Source organism: Natator depressus, chromosome 2 (genome assembly GCF_965152275.1).
Source record: "Natator depressus isolate rNatDep1 chromosome 2, rNatDep2.hap1, whole genome shotgun sequence".
Taxonomy (NCBI): domain Eukaryota; kingdom Metazoa; phylum Chordata; order Testudines; family Cheloniidae; genus Natator; species Natator depressus.
The window spans coordinates 22,188,628-22,208,456 of NC_134235.1; the positions used below are offsets into that span (position 1 = coordinate 22,188,628).

Sequence of the window (19,829 nt, forward strand, 5' to 3'; positions counted from 1 at the left end):
GGAGCGTTGCACAACTTTAAACGAGCATGTTCTGTAATGGAGCAGGGACGTAAGATCGAAACAACGTTAAGCAAGAGGACGTTAAGTGGGGAGTTACTGTACTTATTAGATATGGAGCAGAAAGGGGTGCTCCTCTTGTTCTTCGAGTGATTGCTTATGTCAATTCAAAGGAGGTATGTGCACGCCGCACGCACGATCGTCGGAAGGTTTTTTTCCTAGCGGTACCCATCGAGTTGGCTGTGGAGCCCCCTGGAGTGGTGCTTTTATGGCCGTGTATATAGATCCCTTCTGACCTGCCACCTCTTCAGTTCCTTCTTACCACCAGTAACGGTCGTTGGAGCAGCTTCCCTCTTGCATTAGCAAGCGATTCCCTAGTGGACTCTGTTTTTCTCCCTGTAAATAGTTTGAAAGTATAGTTAGTAATAAAGTTATAGTTACTGATAAGTACAGTAGTTAAGTTTTAGTTGAGGGTCCTCCCCAGATGAGCTGGTAGCAGGCACCTCCACCACACCTGCCCGCTGTGGACACCAGGGCCCATCAAGACCTACTCAGGAGGGTGGCCCAGAACCTGAACTTGCAGGCAGAAGAGGTCTCTGAGGACATGGATCTCATGGTGGATATTATGTCCCTTAAAGGGCCCTCGAGGGTAGCTCTGCCCCGCATCAGAATTATTCAGAATATCACCAAGATGCTGTGGCACACACCTGTCTCTAATCCGGGACCTGCCTTTCTACTGCTCTGGCCTTTAGCGGGAACAGACAGACTCAAGGCTTTATAGCCTTAAGGACTCGCGGGTGACCCTCAAGTCTTTGGGGCTGCACATGCTGGCCCCTCAAAGAAACATTTAAGCCCCAGGCCACTCCACACTTCTGTTCTGCCCATCCTAGATAGGACTACAGCAGAAAGTAGGGCAGAAGTAACAGGAGGTGCCCATCTCAGTCCTCTTCCAGCCAAGGCCAGGGCTCAGCTAAGCAGCCTTCGAGCTCAAAGCCAAACTTTTGAAGGTGCGCCTGAGGATGGAACACCAGTTCAATGCCCAGATCCTTCCCCCTCCCTTTGTGAACCATCTATCCCATTTCTAGCATGCCTGGGCTCAAATAACCTCAGGATGGTAGAATTGGGATATTCTCTCCAATTCTGTTTCCTTCCACCCTCCCTCCCACCCATCCCCATCCCTCTTCAGGGACCCTTCTCATGAGCAAGTTCTAGTGCAGGAGGTGCAAACACTTCTACAGCTCAGGGCGGTAGAGGAGGTTCCTCTGGAGTTCAGGGGCAGGGGATTCTACCACCGTTACTACTTAATCTCCAAAGCCAAGGGTGGGCTCAGGCCCATTTTAGACTGCGAAACCTCCAGTCTAAATTCATGAAGAAATTGAAGCTCCGCATGGTCTCCCTGGCTTCCATCATTCCCACTCTGAATCTGGGGGACTGGTATGCCACCCTTGACTTGAAGGACGTGTACATCCACATCTCCATAATCCCTTCCCACAGACAGTTTCTGCGATTTGTGGTCAGCAGCACACACTGTCAGTTCACGGTCCTCCCCTTCAGCCTATTGGTGGCCCCTTGGGTGTTCACCAAGTGCATGGCGGCCTTTCTTCAAAAGAGTCAGGTGCAAGTCTTCCCATACCTAGATGACTGGCTCATCAAGGGCCAGTCCTGAGCCCAGGTGGAGGAACACATGAACCTGGTACGTCTTCTGTTCCTCAAACTCTGTCTCATCCTCAATGTGGTAAAGTCAACTGTAGCTCCCACTCAGAGAATAGAATTCATTGGGGGCCTCTTGGACTCCACGGAGGCCAGGGTGTTCCTGCAAGAGTCTCATTTTCTGGCAATGAGCACCATCTCCACCGGTTCCACACCACAACAGCCAGAAATTGCCTAAAATTGCTCAGACATATGGCAGCGTGTACTTATGTAGTGCAGCATGCAAGGCTGCGCCTATGTCCCCTTCAGGCGTGGCTGGCCCAAGTGTACAGGCCGAACTGGGACCATCTAGTCAGACTGGTCACACACACTCCTTGGGTTCTCGAGTCTCTCCAGTGGTGTCTCGATCCACAGGCAGTCTGTGCGGGACTACCCTTCTCCAAACCTCAGCTGTTGCTAGTCACAGATGCACTGGCACTGGGGTGGGGAGCGTACCTGGGCGACCTCAGAACTCAAAGCCTATGGTTCCAAGCGGAACTATCGCTCCACATCAATGTCAGGGAGCTGCGTGCAGTGCGTCTAGCTTGCCAGATGTTTCGTGCCCATCTTCAGAGTAAATGTGTATCGGTGTTGACGGACAACACCACAGCGATGTTCTATATAAACAAAGAGGGTGGTACTCGCTCCTCTCCCCTGTGCCAGGAAGCCCTCAGGTTGTGGGACTTTTGCATTACACACCCAATACAGTTGGAGGCGTCGTATCTGCTGGGCACACACAACGAACTGGCCGATTGCCTCATCAGATCCTTCCACGGCCACAAATGGTCTCTAAAACCGGGTGTTGTTAGCAATATCTTCCTGAGGTGAGGATCTCCCCAGGTATACCTGTTCACGACATGAAGCAATAGGAAGTGCCAGCAGTTCTGCTCCTTCCTGAATCTCAGTCCCAGCTTAATTGCAGACGCCTTTCTCCTCTTGTGGACAAGGGCGCCTGCTGTACATGTTCCCACCATTTCCTCTCATCCACAAGGTCCTCCTCAAGGTCTGGCAGGACAAGGCATCGCTGATTCGCATGGCCCCGCCAACACTGGTTTTCCACGCTGTTGGACCTCTCTGTGGACACGCCAGTGACCTTGCCCATGATTCCAGACCTCATCACGCAGGACCACGGCTGCCTTCAGCTCCCCAACCTGGGGTCTCTCCACCTCACCACGTGGAAACTATGTGACCTAAATTTGTTAGTGCTCCAATTTGGTTAGAGAGGTTCTCCTTGGCAGTAGAAAGCCCTCCACTTGTGCCATTTATTTGGCCAAGTGGAAAAGGTTCTCTTTGGTCCTCACAGAAGGGCACTTCTCCACTGCAGTCCTCAATCCCCTTTATACTGGACTACTTACTCTACTTAAAGCAGCCAGGGCTGGCAGTCTCGTCAATCAAGGTGCACCTGGCTGCTATTTCTGCTTTCCACCTGGGTGCAGCAGGGCGGTCAGTATTTGCTAACCCCATGGTTGGACGCTTCGTTAAAGGGCTAGACAGGCTGTACCCACAGGTGCAGCAACCGGCCCGATAACCTGATCCTCTCAAGGCTCATAGGCGCCCCTTTGAACCTCTAGCAACTTGTTCTCTGCTTTTTCTCTCTTGGAAAGTGGAATTTCTTGTGACTATAACTGCAGCCAGAAGAGTGTCTGAGCTCAAAGCTTTAATGTCTGAGCCCCCTTACACATTGTTTTGTAAGCACAAGGAGCAGTTGCAGCCGCACCCAGCCTTTCTCCCTAAAGTAGTCTCACAATTTCATGCAAATCAGGACATCTTTCTACCGGTGGTGTTCTTCCCTGACGCATGCTCCATTCCCTAGATGTTAGACGGGCACTGGCTTTTTACATTGAGCGGACAAAGCTATGTAGGAAGTCAACACAACTCTTCTTCGCCATTGCTGAAAAAATTAAAAGGACTGCCAGTCTCATCCCAATGAATCTCTTCTTGGATCACAGCCTGTATCAGGACGTGCTATGACCTGGCAAAGATACCAGCCCCAGCATTGACGATGCACCTCATGAGAGTGCAAGCTTCATCTACAGCGTTCCTAGTGTAGGTCCCCATTCAGGATATCATCTGCAGAGTGGCAACGTGGTAGTCTGTTCACACCTTTACATCGCACTATGTCATCACACAGCAGGCTAGAGACAATGCCACGTTTGGGAGAGCAGTGCTGCAGTCTGCAAATTGGTGAACTCTGACCCCTACTCCGGGGGACTCGTTGGAAGTCACCTACTTGGAAATGACATGAGCAATTACTTGAAGAAAAAATGGCTACCTACCTTTCGTAACTGTTCTTCAAGACGTGTTGCTCATATCCTTTCCAAGACCCACCCGCCTCCCCTCTGTCGGAGTATCCGGCAAGAAAGAACTGAAGAGGCGGCGGGTTGGCAGAGACCTAGGTACACTGCCATGAAGGCGCCACTCCAGGGGGCTCCACAGCTGAACCAACGGGTACCACTAGGGAAAAACCGTCCAACAATCATGCATGCGGCGTGCATACCTACTCGGAATGGACATGAGCAACACATCTCAAAGAACAACAGTTACGAAAGGTAGGTAATCGTTTTTTCCACTAAATTCTCTCAATTTTGGGCTAACGTGTCCAATGCTTGAACATCTTTAATGTCTGTCTTAAAGAATGTTTTCTGCCTGTGCAGATTTACAATAACTACGCAGAGAGCATGATTCTCAAACTCTTTCTCATGAAGAGGGTTTATGTTCAGACTTGAGCTGAAATCTTCAGGAGGCATCAAAGGTCCACATCAGGCAATTCCAACACTGAGACTCTTAGGTGGTCTGAAATCTAGTCTTTAGATCCAAAATGCATGGATGTTTGTCCTAGTGTTTGAGCTGTTCATCTATGAATGGCTCCAGTTGCTCTGCTGATCTTTCTACAACTTCTCTTAAAAGAAAGATTTCCTCCTCCACGCACTGGTCCTCCAGATCCAGTCTTCCACGTCTGATCAGAAAGGATCCTCTGTTCTGATTGTGCAAGAATGCAGATGGCCTCCTTGGATCCAAACAATGTCCTGAAATGGATGCCTTTCTCGACCCAGAATCCATCCATAGTGATATGGTTCGAGCATGAGAGGGGAACTCATTTAGAACATTGGGCTCATGGAACCCAAGGAATGCAGAATGCACAAGTCTTTTGGAGTTTAGGGCTATCGGGTTGTTTTATGTTTTCCTCTAATCCAAAGAAGGAAAGGCAGTGCAGATTGCCCTAGTATTATTTGGGAAAATGTGGTGGTTGAACAGGCAAGGAGAAAGCTGTCTTCTTCTTGTGTCGAGGCAGAATGTCTGGGAATAATGATACTATCTGAATAGACTAATTCCTTCAGCTCTGGTCTGTTCTACCTGTAACTGGTTGGTTGCATGGTCACTGAAAGTATTGCCTCTGCAGATCAACCCTTGACTCTCCATCTTTCCCTTTATTCTGGATATGTAAGGATGTGTCTGAAGCTAGAGAGGAAAGGACAGTTAGGTGGCTTTGATGCCATTGATTCTAGAATCCTGAATGTGAATGTGTCCAGAAAGGACTGTGTATCTCACGTGGCAGGGCACATAACTCTACAGTGTAGATATGCAAAGGCAATACATTTGGAGAAAAACTGTTACTGGTGAGTAACCTTTTTCTTCTTATAGTTATTTTAGCTGAATTTGTCAAATATATACAATGGTTAGTGATATTTACAAATCTTGAAAAATTATAGAAATCATTATATAATATAAATAAAATAACAGTTTCCACTCATGCTTGTTGTTTTTTGTTCTCTTTCAGGAAATGAAAAAAGAAATTGCAGTCTTCAAGCAAACTGAAGATGATAATATCTAAAATTAACTGATTTCTACTTTTCTAATCTTTTACTTTAATTTTATGGTCCTTTGTTACCTGTGCATAGTTCAATATCAGAGTGCATATACATGTATAAATATATTAAACTATATTGAGACAAGATCAAGTAAAGTCTTTAAACTCCTTATGTCTAATTGTGGTTTTTTTAATGCTACCTTTAGTATGATAAATAGTAAAATGGAAGAGCAGGAGGGCTTTTGGTCTATTGAGATCAGTCTGCCCAGCAGTCCCCTCTCACGTGTTCACTCAAAGAGCTGCATAAGTCAATTAAGATATACTGTACAATTATGATAAAAAATATGAAAAAATACAAAGTAATGTATTTAAAATTGTGCAAAATATCTGAGTAATATTTGATTATGTAACTACGGAGTTGTGTAATGCACAAGCAGAAAGGGGCAGTCACAGATTTGCTTGCAAATTGACGTAGCATCTCATGATTTTGAGATCTTAATTATTCAGCCTTAATGTGTGTGAAGTTTTTTTGTGGGGAGGGGGTTCACCCTACAGAATATAGATCAGTATTGTTTGGTGCTGTATTAGAAGTTGGATCATCTAGTTGATTTTTCTGTACTCTAACCACAGGATAAATTGATGTTACAATCTCGGTTCTTTAAGACTGAAAACATAAGCCTGTGATTCATTCACAATTTAGAATAACTATTTAGCACTTATACATCAATTAATTCTGTGGCAAAGAGCAGACATGATGCAGGGGGGGGAAGCGGGGGAAGCATGTATGTGGTGGATCCAGTTCTTCAGGAGCCTTAGAGGGAGAAGGTGAGCTATGGCCTGCTGCCACAAACTGCTGACCCTTGCTCTACCAGAGTATGAGGTTTTGAGTAAGACAGGCATTGCTGAGGCTTTGACATACCTCTCCCATATGCTTGGAGCCATGACTTCACTGTGGGAAGGCTCAAGCAGAAACATGCAGATTCTCTAGCACTCAAATGAGTGGCAGCCAGCTTGGGATGCTACCTTTCTTCTGTAAACAACCAAGGGAAGTATCCTATACACAGCATCCAAAAAATACCCTGCATGACTCTTCAGGGCAGGAAGCCTGTGGTTTGCAAGGAACTCTGTTTTAAAAAAATTAAAATACTGTGTTTTTCAAGCATTATTTAGACACAAGGTTTCCTGCACATGCCTCATTTGAGGATGTTATAAGATCTAAACAGAGATTTCTGGATAAAACCAAATATTAAAAGCGTTACATAAAACCAAAAAACATTTCTTAGGTTTTGGAAACCCAAGTTTGGTGCAGCAGTAGCTGCACCAGTGAAAGACATCACACCTTCAGAAAAGGATTTATTTCCCAAAGACCCTGTAAATCAGGGGTCTCCAAACTTTTTGAATCGCACACCCCCAGGGCCACAGATGGTCTGGCGCACCCCACTTTGGAGACACTCCTGTAGACCACACAAAGTGAAGACACCCCCCAGAAATTTCAAAGCCTCAACTATAGCCGTTTCCTACGCTTAGGCCTGGTCTAAACTCTAAAGTTGGCTCAACGTAAGTCGCCTTGCATCAACCTACTTGTGCACTAAAATTTGTCTCTGGGTGGCATAAGCACCCAATGATGGTGACAAAGTAAAAGCACCTTCCCTAATGACATAGAGCTATGGTTGACCTACTGAGGTGAACTCTGTGTGAGTATAGCCAGGGCATGACCTGTGTTGACCCTGTAGCAGCAGTCCCACAATGTCCCCATTCCCTGCGACAGTGATCACTCTGGTCACAATTTTAAACTCTATTGCCCAGGGCTCACGGAGACTGGAAGCTATTTCCCCAAGTCCCCTGTGTATTTTTGAAATCCTTTTTCCTCATTTTTCCACCTTGTTGAGTGCACCTAGGAGCTCTCCTTTGTTATGCGCAACTGACCATGTACAGCAAGCACGACAATTCAGAGCTTCAGCAAAACAGTTTAATATTTATAAATGCTCAGTTACTAACAGCACCCAAAGCTTCAGGCCCAGAGAACAGTCTAGCACAGAACGCTAGTGAGGCTGACTGTTAAAAGTGCTCTTTCAAAGCCTTCGTCAACTGCATAGCTCCATGTCGGGTTCTTGCAACAGCCCTTGTGTCTGGCTACTCAAAGCCACTCCACCTCCATCCTAGCAGTAGCTTTCCCCCTTTGCATGACAGATATTACACAGAATGCAACAAGCAGCTATAACTATTGGGATGTTTTTCTCACCAAGATCCAATCTTGTGAGTAAACGTTGACGGCGTTCCTTTAGTCTTCCAAAAATGCATTCAGTGGTCATTCTGCACGTGCTAAGCTGGTAGCTGACTCTTTCCTTGATGCTGTCAAGGTAGCCAGTGTACAGCTTCATGAGCAAGTGGTAGGCTAGGTCCCCCAGAATCACTATTGGTATTTCAATACCAATGGTAATCTGCCAGTCAGGAAAGAATGTCCTGCTTTCAACTTTCTGAACAGCGCTTTGTTCTTAAACCTACAAGTTTCATCCATCTTCCTTGACCAGTCCACACTGATATCGGTGAATTCCCAATTCATCATCCCTTACATAACTATGGAAAAGTAGTCCTTTCTGTTTTATGTGCTCTGTGGCAAAGTGGGCTGATTCCCAAAGTAGGTATATGTGTTCTGTCAATCCCCCTACCACAGTTTGGGAACCCCATTGCTACAGTCCATCCACTATGTTTGCACGCTGCCTGTCCTGTGTAGCAGGAGAAGATTAATGGCCTTACACATTTGCATGACAGTGGCCCCCACTGTGGATTTTCAAACTGTGGAAGCTTGCAACGCCAGTGGGAAATCATTTAGATGTGATCACCACTCCTCTGTCAATGCTGCTCTTATTCTGGTGTCCTTGCAGTGGAGGGCTGGTGCGAGCTCAGAACACAGATCCAGGAATATGGCCTTCCACATTGGAAAGTTCAACAGCCAGTGCCTGTCATCCCAAACCTGCATTATGGTATGATCCCACCAGGCAGTGCTCATTTCTCAAACGCACAAGTGGTGCACCGTCATCTGCAACTGCTCCATGAACGCCACCAACAGCCTTGTATTGTTTTTGCTATGTCCCTTAGCAAGCTGTCCTAGAAGAAATTGGCATGCCCCTGTTGTTGCAGTACTTCCTGCAAGTCTGTAAATACAAGAGAATTGTGCATCCTGTATTTGCAACATTCATGATGGTAGTGCAGATCTCTGCTGGCTCCTCGCTTCTGTCAGAGATGGCAGAGACCAAAAAGTGCCGGGTGGATTTTGTGGATTTTTTTTTTTTAAAGGCACAGTAATTATGGTATGTGAGTGGCATTATGGGATGGAGAAAGTTGCATGCTGGGAACTTAACCCCTTACTCTCAGACATCCTTGGGCAAGTCATTTCTATCCCAAAAGGTATTGCACTATGCAGCAATGCATGGCACACTGGGATACCTACCCATAGTGCCTCGACTTTGCATTGACCCAAGCACTTCTAGTGAGTACTTGCAGTGCTGAAGCAAGCACTTATAAACGTGCTTATAAAAATTTCAGCAGCCATATGCTGACATAACTGACAACCAAAGATTGTAGGGTAAACATGGCCTTAGTAAGGAAAACCTACTTGGTGGCAAGCAAGTGGCTTAACATTTAGGAATATATGACAGGCCTCAGGTTCACATTGTGGTAAAATCTTTGATGTAATGGGCAGTGGGGGATGGCTCCTACCTCAGAGGCTACAAGAAAGCTGTGTTAAACAAATCAGTAGCAACCAGTCATAACAACCAGATATTCTGTTCATCCAAATGCACAGGTCTGAGGATGTTTGGAGAAACATCACAGAAATTAGTAGTGGAGAATACAAAGAGACCTCATCCCTCACTATCAAAGCCAGCATAGCAATCTGTTGGTCTCTCTCAACAGCAATTGTATTCAAGAAGGGACTAATCCCCTAACAAAAGAAAAAATCTGGAGCTGGATCGCCAAAGAAATCCTGATGCATTTTCTTCCCAAACCAACACAATCCTCAATATGACCAGACAAAATGAGAGTCTGTCAGAGCTTACAATTCCTGTGCAAGACTGCCTTTTCCCCCTCACCCCCTACCAGCTGCACCCAAAGTCTTAAATGGCTGTTAGCAGACAGCAAGGCTTAGGTTGTGAGTAACAAATCTAAACCCATTCATGGACAAGATCACACTCAGTACCTGTTCGGAGAAACAGTCCCTTGCGGAGTCCTGGAGCCTCCAGCAACAATACTGGACCACCTCTGAATTCCACAGATGACCGGCATTACCCATTTGTGATGAATGAGGAGAGAAGGTGAAACAGAAAATTATCACTCACCTCATTCTGAGAACGACTGAACCAGTTTTTCTGAAATGTTAAAAAAAAAAATCCGTCTGAGGCTGACACTGGGCATAAGACATTTCTGTCCAACCAGCTGAAATGTGTTAAAATTATAAGTAACTGAAAAACAGTCTTATAATAGGTTTCAGAGTAACAGCCGTGTTAGTCTGTATTTGCAAAAAGAAAAGGAGGACTTGTGGCACCTTAGAGACTAACAAATTTATTTGAGCATAAGCTTTCGCATCTGATGAAGTGAGCTGTAGCTCACGAAAACTTATGCTCAAATAAATTTGTTAGTCTCTAAGGTGCCACAAGTCCTCCTTTTCTTTTTGCATTCACTATGGTTGCTCCCAGCTCCACTGGTAAGAAACAAAAAGAGAACAGACCCATTCTTTTTCCTCCTTGAAGGTCACCTTTAAGAGTAGTGTCCACTCTTTTCAGTGTTTCCAACACAGAAAGAAAAAAGATGTTTGAAACCCAAACATTGCAGCACCCAGCTAATGTGTAAACTGGAAAATGAAACTATCTAGTTGGCTTGATTGCATTTATTCATTTCAGACACAAACCGCACAAATGGTGAAAAGGAAATTAGACTAAAAATAGTTGTAATAATCTGCTTCCTTAGTTAACACAACTACATTGTAACCTTAGGAGGGAGAGAGAGAGAGAGAGAGAGAGAGAAACGCACACGCAGAGCCTTGGGACAGGATAGGCTTTGGGGTCTTAGCTTAGCAGCTCCATGGGTGAGAGATGTGTGGAAGTCATCCATGTGATCACTAGCCTTCTTGTCCAATCTCTTGCCCTGATCCCTATGGCTGGAATGAAACCTTACGGGACCAATCACAGGGCAGCCTTCTGTTGTGCCAGCTTTATAAATGGTGGCAACTACCACTCCCCAGCTTCACACGCAGAGGAGAGGAGATTGTATCACTGCTGGAGCAGCTCCTCCCCTCCCTGCTGCTCCTGCTCTCTGAATTCATGTATGATTGAGAGAGAGAGAGACACACACACACACACACACACACACTCTGCCTATTGTCACACTGCTTTCCCACGCCTGGATCACAGCATAGATACAGAGTTATGGGGAAAACTCAGTTTTAATTTAGGGATAAAATCAGGGTCTGTGTGCTTAGGGTGGGTAGGTTTAAAGTGCTGTGTGAGTTCAAAGTTCAGTTACCCACCCCTCCCCAAAAAAAGTGCAGTAGTTTTTTAAATGCAAGATGGCGACGAGGCAGTAAGAGGAGGAGGTACTGACACAGGCTGAGTGGGAGAGAGGCAGAGAGCAGCACTTCAAGGTAGGGATTTTAGCATTCGTTGCTTTCTCAGCTGGGGGGGGGGGGCGTGTAGGGGCTGATTGGAGTGGGTGAAAGAAAGACTTGAGCGAAATATCTCTGGTGGAAGCTGGGAGGTATTTCTCTCTCACATACACATTCACACATCTCCAGCCATTGCTTCTGTAACTGAAATTTGTGAGGGATTCTCCCTTTCAGTTCTCAATCACTTATAATATGGGAGAAGTGTGTTGGGATCAACAAACTCCTCACACCCTGGATTAGTGTGGGGAAATTTTACAGGAAAGAGACGTCGCCTCAAGGTTTAGCCAGAAGCAAGGAGAAAGAACTCCCCCTTGGTTTATTCCTAACCGCCGAAGACAGGAAAGAGGGGATGTCTTCATGGAGATGTTTGGATACTTTTAAGATTTTTGCGATGGGAGGGGTTGAGTGTGTATTCTTCGCCTCCCTATTGTTTGTCTGCAGCTGATGAGACCTATGTTGTGCGTTCTCCCTATGGTGATTTAGAGGAGGCCCTAAATGCTGTTGGGGGCAGCTTTTTGGGAGAGTGGGAGGCTCTGTGTTGGGTGGGGAGGGAATAGTACCTAAAAACTAATTACAGTTTTGAAATGTACAAACCTGATGATCTCTGTCCCAGGCCAATGAGATTTTTAAATCTCCTGGGAACATGCTGTAAAATCCTTCATCATGAGGTAATGTTTGGTTTGGTTTGGTTCTTTTAAAACTGCTGTAAAATTGCTGAAGAACCAGGGAGATTCTCTTCTTTCCCCACTTTTCCCTCCCACCTCCAAATATGAGAGTTTGGCAGCTGTGTAGAGGGGATCTTGTGTATGTTTTTGTTTTTCGCAAATGGTGGAGGAAAATTGGACGAGTCAGATGAAAAGCAGCATAATGAACTTAAAATTTTCATAAATTTGAGGAACCCAATATGTGTGTGTTTTTTAATTTACCTGTGTGGGTCTTTTATTTAACTAATTGTGGTCATGGGCTCAGATCATACAGTTCTAGTTTTAGCTTTCTTTAATCATCTTAAAATGTAAAATGAGTTTCAGTTTGAAAAGATGGAACATGTAGCAATGTTTGCAGGCAAAGTTTGTGAAATGTCATTTTTACTTTGTTTTCTGGGACCCAGTTCTGCATTCTGATTTTCAACTCTTCCCCAGATCAGGATGCACAGTAATAGAGATCCAAAGCAGCGTCAATAAACCACATACTTCGAAAAGGTGCTGGACCTCTGAAAGGGGTCAGAACACCTGCAGTAGTGAACACTAACTGGTAGGTACCTATGCTTTTCCTCTGAGCACTTTCATCTTTCTGGGAGGACAATTACAGTTTACCTTTCTCTGTTTGTCATTTAAAACGTAAGAAGCTGGGATGTAAATGGATTTGCAACCAGAAATAAATAGCCCTTATTTTAAAAATAATTGCACCAGTACGCAGGGAGCATGTTGGAGATATTCAGAAACATGAATTTCATGAAAAAAGCTGTGAAGTGCAATCTAAATCTTCTTTTAAAGGCTCTGTGATGAAGAGGCATTAAAACTACAGTCCATTTAGACCAAAAACTTGTTTTGTTTACAAGGATTTTACAAAATCTAATATGGTAAAAAATAATGTTTAAAGTAGATTCATAGGTGTGACCAGAAGGGACCACTGTGATCCTCCTGTACAACATAGACCACAGGACTCCTCTGAATTAATTCCTGTTTGGATGAGATCGTATCTTTTTTTTAAAAAAACATCGAAGCTTAATATAGAAATTGCTAAGGATGGAGAATCCACCATAATCCGTAGTAAATCATTCCAGTGGTTAATTACCTTCACTGTTTAAAAACTTTAAGTCTTACTTCCAGTCTGAATTTGTCTAGTTTCAACTTCTAGCCATTGGACCTTGTTATACCTTTGTCTATTAGAGTGAAGGGTCTTTCTATTAACAAACTTCCATTCCCCATGTAGATACTTACAGACTGTGACCTAACTTAAATCACCCCTTAATCTTTTCTTTGATAAACTGAACATCTTGAGCCCTTTGAGCCTTTCACTAGAAGGCATGTTTTCCAATTCTTTAAAAATTTGCATGGATCTTCTGAATCCTCTCCAATTTATTAACATCCTTCTTTAATTGTAGAAACCCAAAGGGGATCCAATAATCTAATAGTGATTATTATTAGTGCCAAATACAGAAGTAAAATAACCTACCTAGCCCTACTTGATATTCCCCTGTTTATAGATCACATTAGCCTTTTTTGTGAGAGCTCATTCAGCTGATTATGCATCATGATCCACCCCCAACCACTTTTTCAAAGTCATTGTTTCTCAGGATAGAATCTTCCATCCTGGAAGTATGAACACATTCTTTGTTTTTGTATGACTTCACATTTTGTTGTACTGAAACACATATTGTTTGCTTGTACCCAGTTTATCAAGCAATCCAGATTGCTCTGTATCAGAGACCTGTACCCTTCATTATTTATAACTCCCCCAATCTTTGTGTCATCTGCAAACTTAATCAGTAAGTATTTTATGGTTTCTTCCAGGTCATTGATAAAAATGTTAAATAATCTAAGGCCAAGAACTGATCCCTCTAGAAACGCACCCGCTTGATGATGAAGAGATTCCCCATTTACAGTTACATTTTGAGACCTGTCAGTTACCCAGTTTTTAGTCTATTTAATATGTGCTATGATTCAGAGTAGCGATGAAGTACCACGTTAACGTTCCCCTCAAAAGAACTGAATTCAAATTTTGTTTAAGATCTTCAGTTAAAGTATTTGGATCTTAACTTAGTTTCATGTTCATATTGCAAAATTGCATCATGAAGGATCCAGTCTTGTAATCTGCTGTAATCACTCTCCGTATTTATGGATTTCAGTGGGAGTTGAACAAGCTGCGGATCAAATTCACAGCTTGTAGTCACTATTCAGGAGAGTCGTGGGGCATGGATGACTGGAAGTAATGTCTGTCAATACGGATGGACAGAACTGAGTGAGACAGCTTGCATAGCATTGTCTTTCTTTGGTATAGCCAGCGTTGCTCTTCAAGTGTCATGAGCACTATATTAACACAGTTTGTGGAATGGTAGAAACAGGCTTTTGAACTGGAACTTTATAATCATTACAGTAATTCAGACACCTTCCAAAATAATAGAAATAAAAATACTTGGCAGTTGCATAGCACTCTAAATCGTCAAAGCATGTTACAAAGCATGTTATTAAATGTAATAATGGTACAGTTTTTGAGTAAAACCTGAAAATTAGGAACACTTTTTTTCTGTATATTTAAAAATTAACCTGAACTTGAATCCTTATGTCCTTATTTTTGCTATTTGTGTATACCCTCATCATTATTTTATTGTTAAAGTTTCCCAAAGTGCTCTGATTCACAGAACTAATAAAGACAAAGTCTGTACCCCAAAGAGCTTTCTAACCAAGGCTCTGTTCCCAGGGGCTCGTGCATGGGCATAAGGGATCAGGAATGGGGCCAAATAATGTTCCATATAAGGGGGGAGGGATAGCTCAGTGGTTTGAGCATTGACCTGCTAAACCCAGGGTTGTGAGTTCAATCCTTGAGAGGGCCATTTAGGGATCAGGGCAAAAATTGGGGATTGGTCCTGCTTTGAGCAGGGGGGTGGACTAGATGACCTCCTGAGGTCCCTTCCAACCTTGATATTATATTCTATGAGTCAGGTTTATGGGGAGAGAATAGGGGTAGGGAAGGGCCTGTAGTATAGTAATAAGATTGTACAGTTTAGGCTTGTTGCAGCAGTATACATCTTCAAAGGCCTGTACAAATTACCAGTTAATCCTTAAAATACCTATAAGGTATGGAACTATTTCCTGTTCAAATAGGAGGAAAGTCTAGCAAGGGGGGGGCTAATGATGCATGGTGCTGAGTTGAGGGTACTCTTCATCTCCCAAGGTGGATCAGCACACTGGTTAAATGTCTTGGCACAGATCACAGAGTGAGGTCTGGCCTATGCTACAGGGTTAGGTTGATGTAAGCTGCCCTGCATCAACCTCGCTGTGGAAGTGTCTTCACTTAAATTTGGCTTCTGCCAATGTAAGTGCCTCTCTACACTGATGTAGTAACACCACCTGCCTGAGTGGCATCGAGTCACAGTTGATGTAATTAGGTTGATGCAGTGTAAATGTAGGAGTCACTGTGTTGCTTATGTGAACTATTACTAGCTTTCAGGAACCGCCCCACACTGACAATACAATCGATACAAGTGCTCCTGGTAAGGACGCTGACACACTGAGCCAACTGTGCAGACACACAAGCGATTTAATAACTGTGGTGTCGGTATGCCAACTTAAGTTAGGTCAATATAATTTTGTAGTGTAGACATGGCCTTAGTTAGGTGAAGCCAGAATCAAAACTCAGGCGTTCCTGACTCCCAACTGTGTTCTCAGCCCACTGATTACATTAGCATCCACTGATAACTTGTTAAATTCTATGGGTGAGATTTTCAGAAGCACTCAGCGTTGGCCTAGCTCTGTATTAAACCCAACGGTAACTGTTAGTAGGATTGGATACTTATTTAGGCCCTGATCCTGCAAATTGCTCAGTGGAACTCTGCATGGAGACACAGGTTTACCCACACAAAGAAGTCTTGCCATTCCATGTGGGTGGAGCATCTGGATTTTCACACATAGAGCAGTTTGCAGGTTTGGCACCTATAACATGTATCTGCTTGGAATATATATGTAAAAACAAGTGGAAGTTAAAAATAAATATCCAGACCTTCTTTATACATCATAAACAAACAAGTGTATTTTTTTAAGCCCTTGTAGGTCCCCTGTATGTATATGTATTTGGAGAGAGAGACAGACACACACACCCCGAAGGGGACCTACAAAGGCGAAAATATAAAATAAAGACGGCCTGGATGTTTATATTTAACTTGTTTTTACATAGGATAACTTATATATCTTGCTTTTGCTGGAGGAGTCTATGGGTGACTAGAGAACTAGTGAAAATAAAGCACCACAAGAAATCAAAACCTGAGCAATTTATTAGGGGAAGAGATTTGCAGTTCAAAACTTTAGGGATTTGTATTTTTTAGTTAACAAGCGTTAAATTTAACTCAGAATCTTGACAAACTGCTCCCCAGTCCTCTGGTTCTCAAAGTCCTCCAGCAAAAACAAGGAAGATAAGACCTGATTAATTTTTTTTAAAGGCAAAAAAATAAAATTTTAACCCGTAACCTTTTTCAGACTTTTTTCACACATCAGAAGGATGCAAAATGGACTTTTTTTCCCCACCCTTTGGCAGTCACCTGTAAAGCTTTTCAAATATTTTAATTTCTATGGATTTGATCCAGCTGAAATTATCTGTGACCTGGTACAGAGGGGAAGTGTAGGTGCTTGCCAATTTTTACTCCTGGGTTGGTGAATGGACTGTACTTCTGATTTTGGGGACAGTCTGTCTCCTCGCTTGTAAGCACTTAAGTCCCAATACCGCAATGAGCTTCATGCAGATGGACCACTGCATCAGTGTTGATCTTATTGGCGGATCGGGACTGAAGACCACTCTAGGCTGGAGTAACTTTTCTGTGCTGTTTTGCATGGAGATGTTTGAGTAAGCTTTTTATTTTCTTGTTTTATGTCGAAATTACTGAACATTTCATTTAAATACCCCCTTCAGCTGTATTAAAATGAAAATGTAGGATTCATTCATACAGTATGCAATAGTTTCCACTGATGGATCTGACACTTCTCTCTAGAATCCAATAGAGCCAGGCTTTTGCAAAATTGCATTTAATTTCACAAGTGGAAGTTTGGGAGTTACAAAGTCATTTTACTACTTATTTTTATTACCCCTGTGAACATGTGCGGGAGAACAGAGTCGATCTTAAAAGTTTACCTTTGTCCTGCGTTCAGTTTTTGTATGTAATATATAAATGAGGGAAAGAGGGCACCCTTTATTTTAAATGATTCATGCTGCCTCAAAGCATTTTGTGTGTTGCCTTCCCCAATGGAGGATTCAAACAAAAGAAGAAAAATTTGAGATTTCAGTTTTTGATTTCTTCAGTTTTCCAAGAAATCCCTAGCTGTGCAGGGATATGCAAATAGCTTTGAATTTTAAAAGCAATCTTTCTGAATTGTGTATTGATTGGATATAAAATAGTAGCACTGCAATATGCAGTTTGAAACAAAGGTGAGGTTTTGTTCATTTGATGTTAAACTTTGTTTATTAACCCCTTCCCCCCCAAAAAAAGTGGTTTCTGTTCCCATAAAACCAAACTTGCGAAATCTTCATGAACGTTTTTTAGTCTAGGTACAAAATATTTTTACCCACCCTTAGCTTGATGATGGTGGAAAAAACTAATATTGTACTTGGCTGTCAAAAAAAAAAAAATTACTCACCCTAGGCAAGTGAGCCAGTAGAATTTTGCAAGGCTACATTCAACAACAGATGCATCTTATTCCCATGAGGTTCCCACAGTCTGCCTGTTTTCTTATGGTAAACTTTTGGACAGTCTCTTAAATGTTCTCTTTGAATACCACACCCCTGTTTTATCCTGAAATGATTTAACTTGGGCTGATTTAATAATGAGATTAGATTTCTCTGCCTTACTTCTCCCTTTCCCAATCATACCACCTCTTCCCCCACCCCCCAAAATCACCTATTTAATACAGTAGTATAGAAACTTGCCAAGTACATTTAACCCAGGGTGGACTGATTTAAATCAGTTGTTTAAATAATTATTTAAATCAGCAAGCAGGAAACCTTGATTTAAATAACCTATTTTAATCTTGTTTTGCATTTGTACTTTTTATTATTTTCCCAAAGAGAGGCTGATTCTCACTGGTTGGTATAATTTGGTACTTCCTTTTTCTAACAAAAAGAATACACCATATCTAGGGACCTACCAAATTCACGGTCCATTTTGGTCAATTTCACGGTCATAGGATTTTTAAAAAATATTAATTTCATGATTTCATCTATTTAAATCAGATATTTCACGGTGTTGTAATTGTTGGAGTCCTGACCCAGAAAGGAGTTGTGGGGGGTGGGGGGGGTCACAAAATTATTGGGGGTGGGGTTGGAGTACTGCTACCCTTACTTCTGCACTGCTGCTGATGGCGGCGCTTCCTTCAGAGCTGGGCAGCTGGAGAGCTGCCGCCAGCAGCAGCGCAGAAGTAAGGATGGCGCTCTTACTATTGCCACTCTTTCTTCTGATCTGCTGCTGGCAGGGCGCTGCCTTCAGAGCTGGGCGCCCAGCCAACAGCCGCTGCTCTCCGGCCACCTAGCTCTGAAGGCAGCACAGAAGTAAGGGTGGCAATACCGTGTGTCCCCCGTCCTCCCCCAAAATAACCTTGCAAGTCCCTTTTGGGTCAGGACCCCCAATTTGAGAAACGCTGGTCTCCCCTCCTTGAAATCTGTATAATACGTGGTTAAAACACACAAAAGACCAGATTTCCCAGGGGACCACCAGATTTCACGGTCTGTGACGTGTTTTTCATGGCTGTGAATTTGGTAGGGCCCTAACTATATCTATACACATTTATTTAAGCAATTATGTAGCCTAACATAAATTTATTCAGATTCTTAAGTTTTCCATTTTTTTTATGATAGAGAATGATGAATGATCCATATCTTGTTTACTAAGTGATTAATTTTTTTACTCATGATTTGTGTCAAGCTGCACTTGGATAGAAAGTGGAATTCAATTAAAATGCACAAAAACAGCATTTTAAAATTGCTTTTATTTGTTAATTAAAAACTATATTAAATACGATGGATTCACAAGAGAAGTGTGTTTATCAATATATTACTTGCTTTTAAAACTGATGTATTAAACAAATGAAATATCTGTAGTTAATGAATTGAACTGATAGTTTCGTCACCGTATTCTTCAAGATTTTAGAACTAGTAGATCTCCTCCTCTCACATTCTTTTTTTTTAATAGATTGAAAGAGGAAAATGAGTTTTTCTGCTTTTTCGACTCCCAGTTGGTTTCTCAACTTTGAATCACCTAGTCATTGAACTGAACTACTTGAATAAACTGAAATGAAGAAAATATTCATTCTGCGTCTGCAGAAGAAGCTACTTCTGTCAAAAGCTGGTTTAGCACTTTGAACACCAGTCTCAAGTGCTTAGCCAGTGACTTCTACCAGTGCAGTGGTTTGACTTCAAAATTTCAGCAGCAAACAGGTACTGCTTGAATATTTTTTAATTAATTTACATTATTTTAATAGATTAATTTAAAGTTTAGGCCTTAACATAAATTGTTATAATCTCATTTAATTTTAAATTGGTTTACTTTTAAGGGAAAAAATAATTTAAATGTTAAAAATAAATGTACTTATTTAATTTTTATTTTGATCCACCCTGATTTAAACACACTGTCCCTCTACTCTGAGATTATTATTTACCTGTCCAATATAGGAATGATGCTTCATCTATTCTAAAATAATCCTCAATTATGTTACTGAGAATAGTAGTTTTAATGTTGACATATGGAGCAACAATGTAATATATAATTTAATGGAATGTTTTTAGTGTGTATTCTGTTTGGAAGGCAAGTATAAACATCAACATTAACAAGGTGATTTTTATTAAAACTGATTTGATTATTTTACATCAGATGTTATACGATACAATTTGAGGTTTGAGGTTTCTTCGCCACCTCTCAGTATTATGCCGTTTGGGTCTTTGAAATAAGAGTGGATTCTGATTTCCTTGGGCAGCTTG

The 19,829-nt window shown here is 42.5% G+C and overlaps 1 protein-coding gene and 1 long non-coding RNA gene across 5 annotated transcripts in view; one reads left to right on the plus strand and one right to left on the minus strand.

The window, feature by feature from the left end:
- Positions 1-19,183, plus strand: part of ATAD2 (ATPase family AAA domain containing 2) — a 107,172-nt gene extending 87,989 nt beyond the window's left edge. For 2 of the 3 annotated variants that reach the window (XM_074943886.1, XM_074943887.1), the window contains exon 28: positions 5,465-5,657. In XM_074943886.1, coding sequence (XP_074799987.1) covers positions 5,465-5,518 — 54 coding nt within the window. In that variant the 3' untranslated portion in view covers positions 5,519-5,657. Of the gene's footprint in view, positions 1-5,464; positions 5,658-12,292; positions 12,405-19,044 lie in introns of those variants that run through there. The other variant, XR_012637969.1, reaches the window with a different exon arrangement.
- LOC141982123 (uncharacterized) lies at positions 146-10,612 on the minus strand. Of its 2 annotated transcripts, none has more exons than XR_012637970.1 (3): positions 10,523-10,612; positions 9,693-9,861; positions 146-393 (listed from the first exon to the last, which is right to left on the minus strand). It is a non-coding gene; the product is annotated as an uncharacterized LOC141982123 (long non-coding RNA). The 2 variants fall into 2 exon arrangements; XR_012637971.1 differs by having other exon boundaries at positions 9,693-9,754; positions 10,523-10,609.
- Positions 19,184-19,829: the final 646 nt, after the last annotated feature.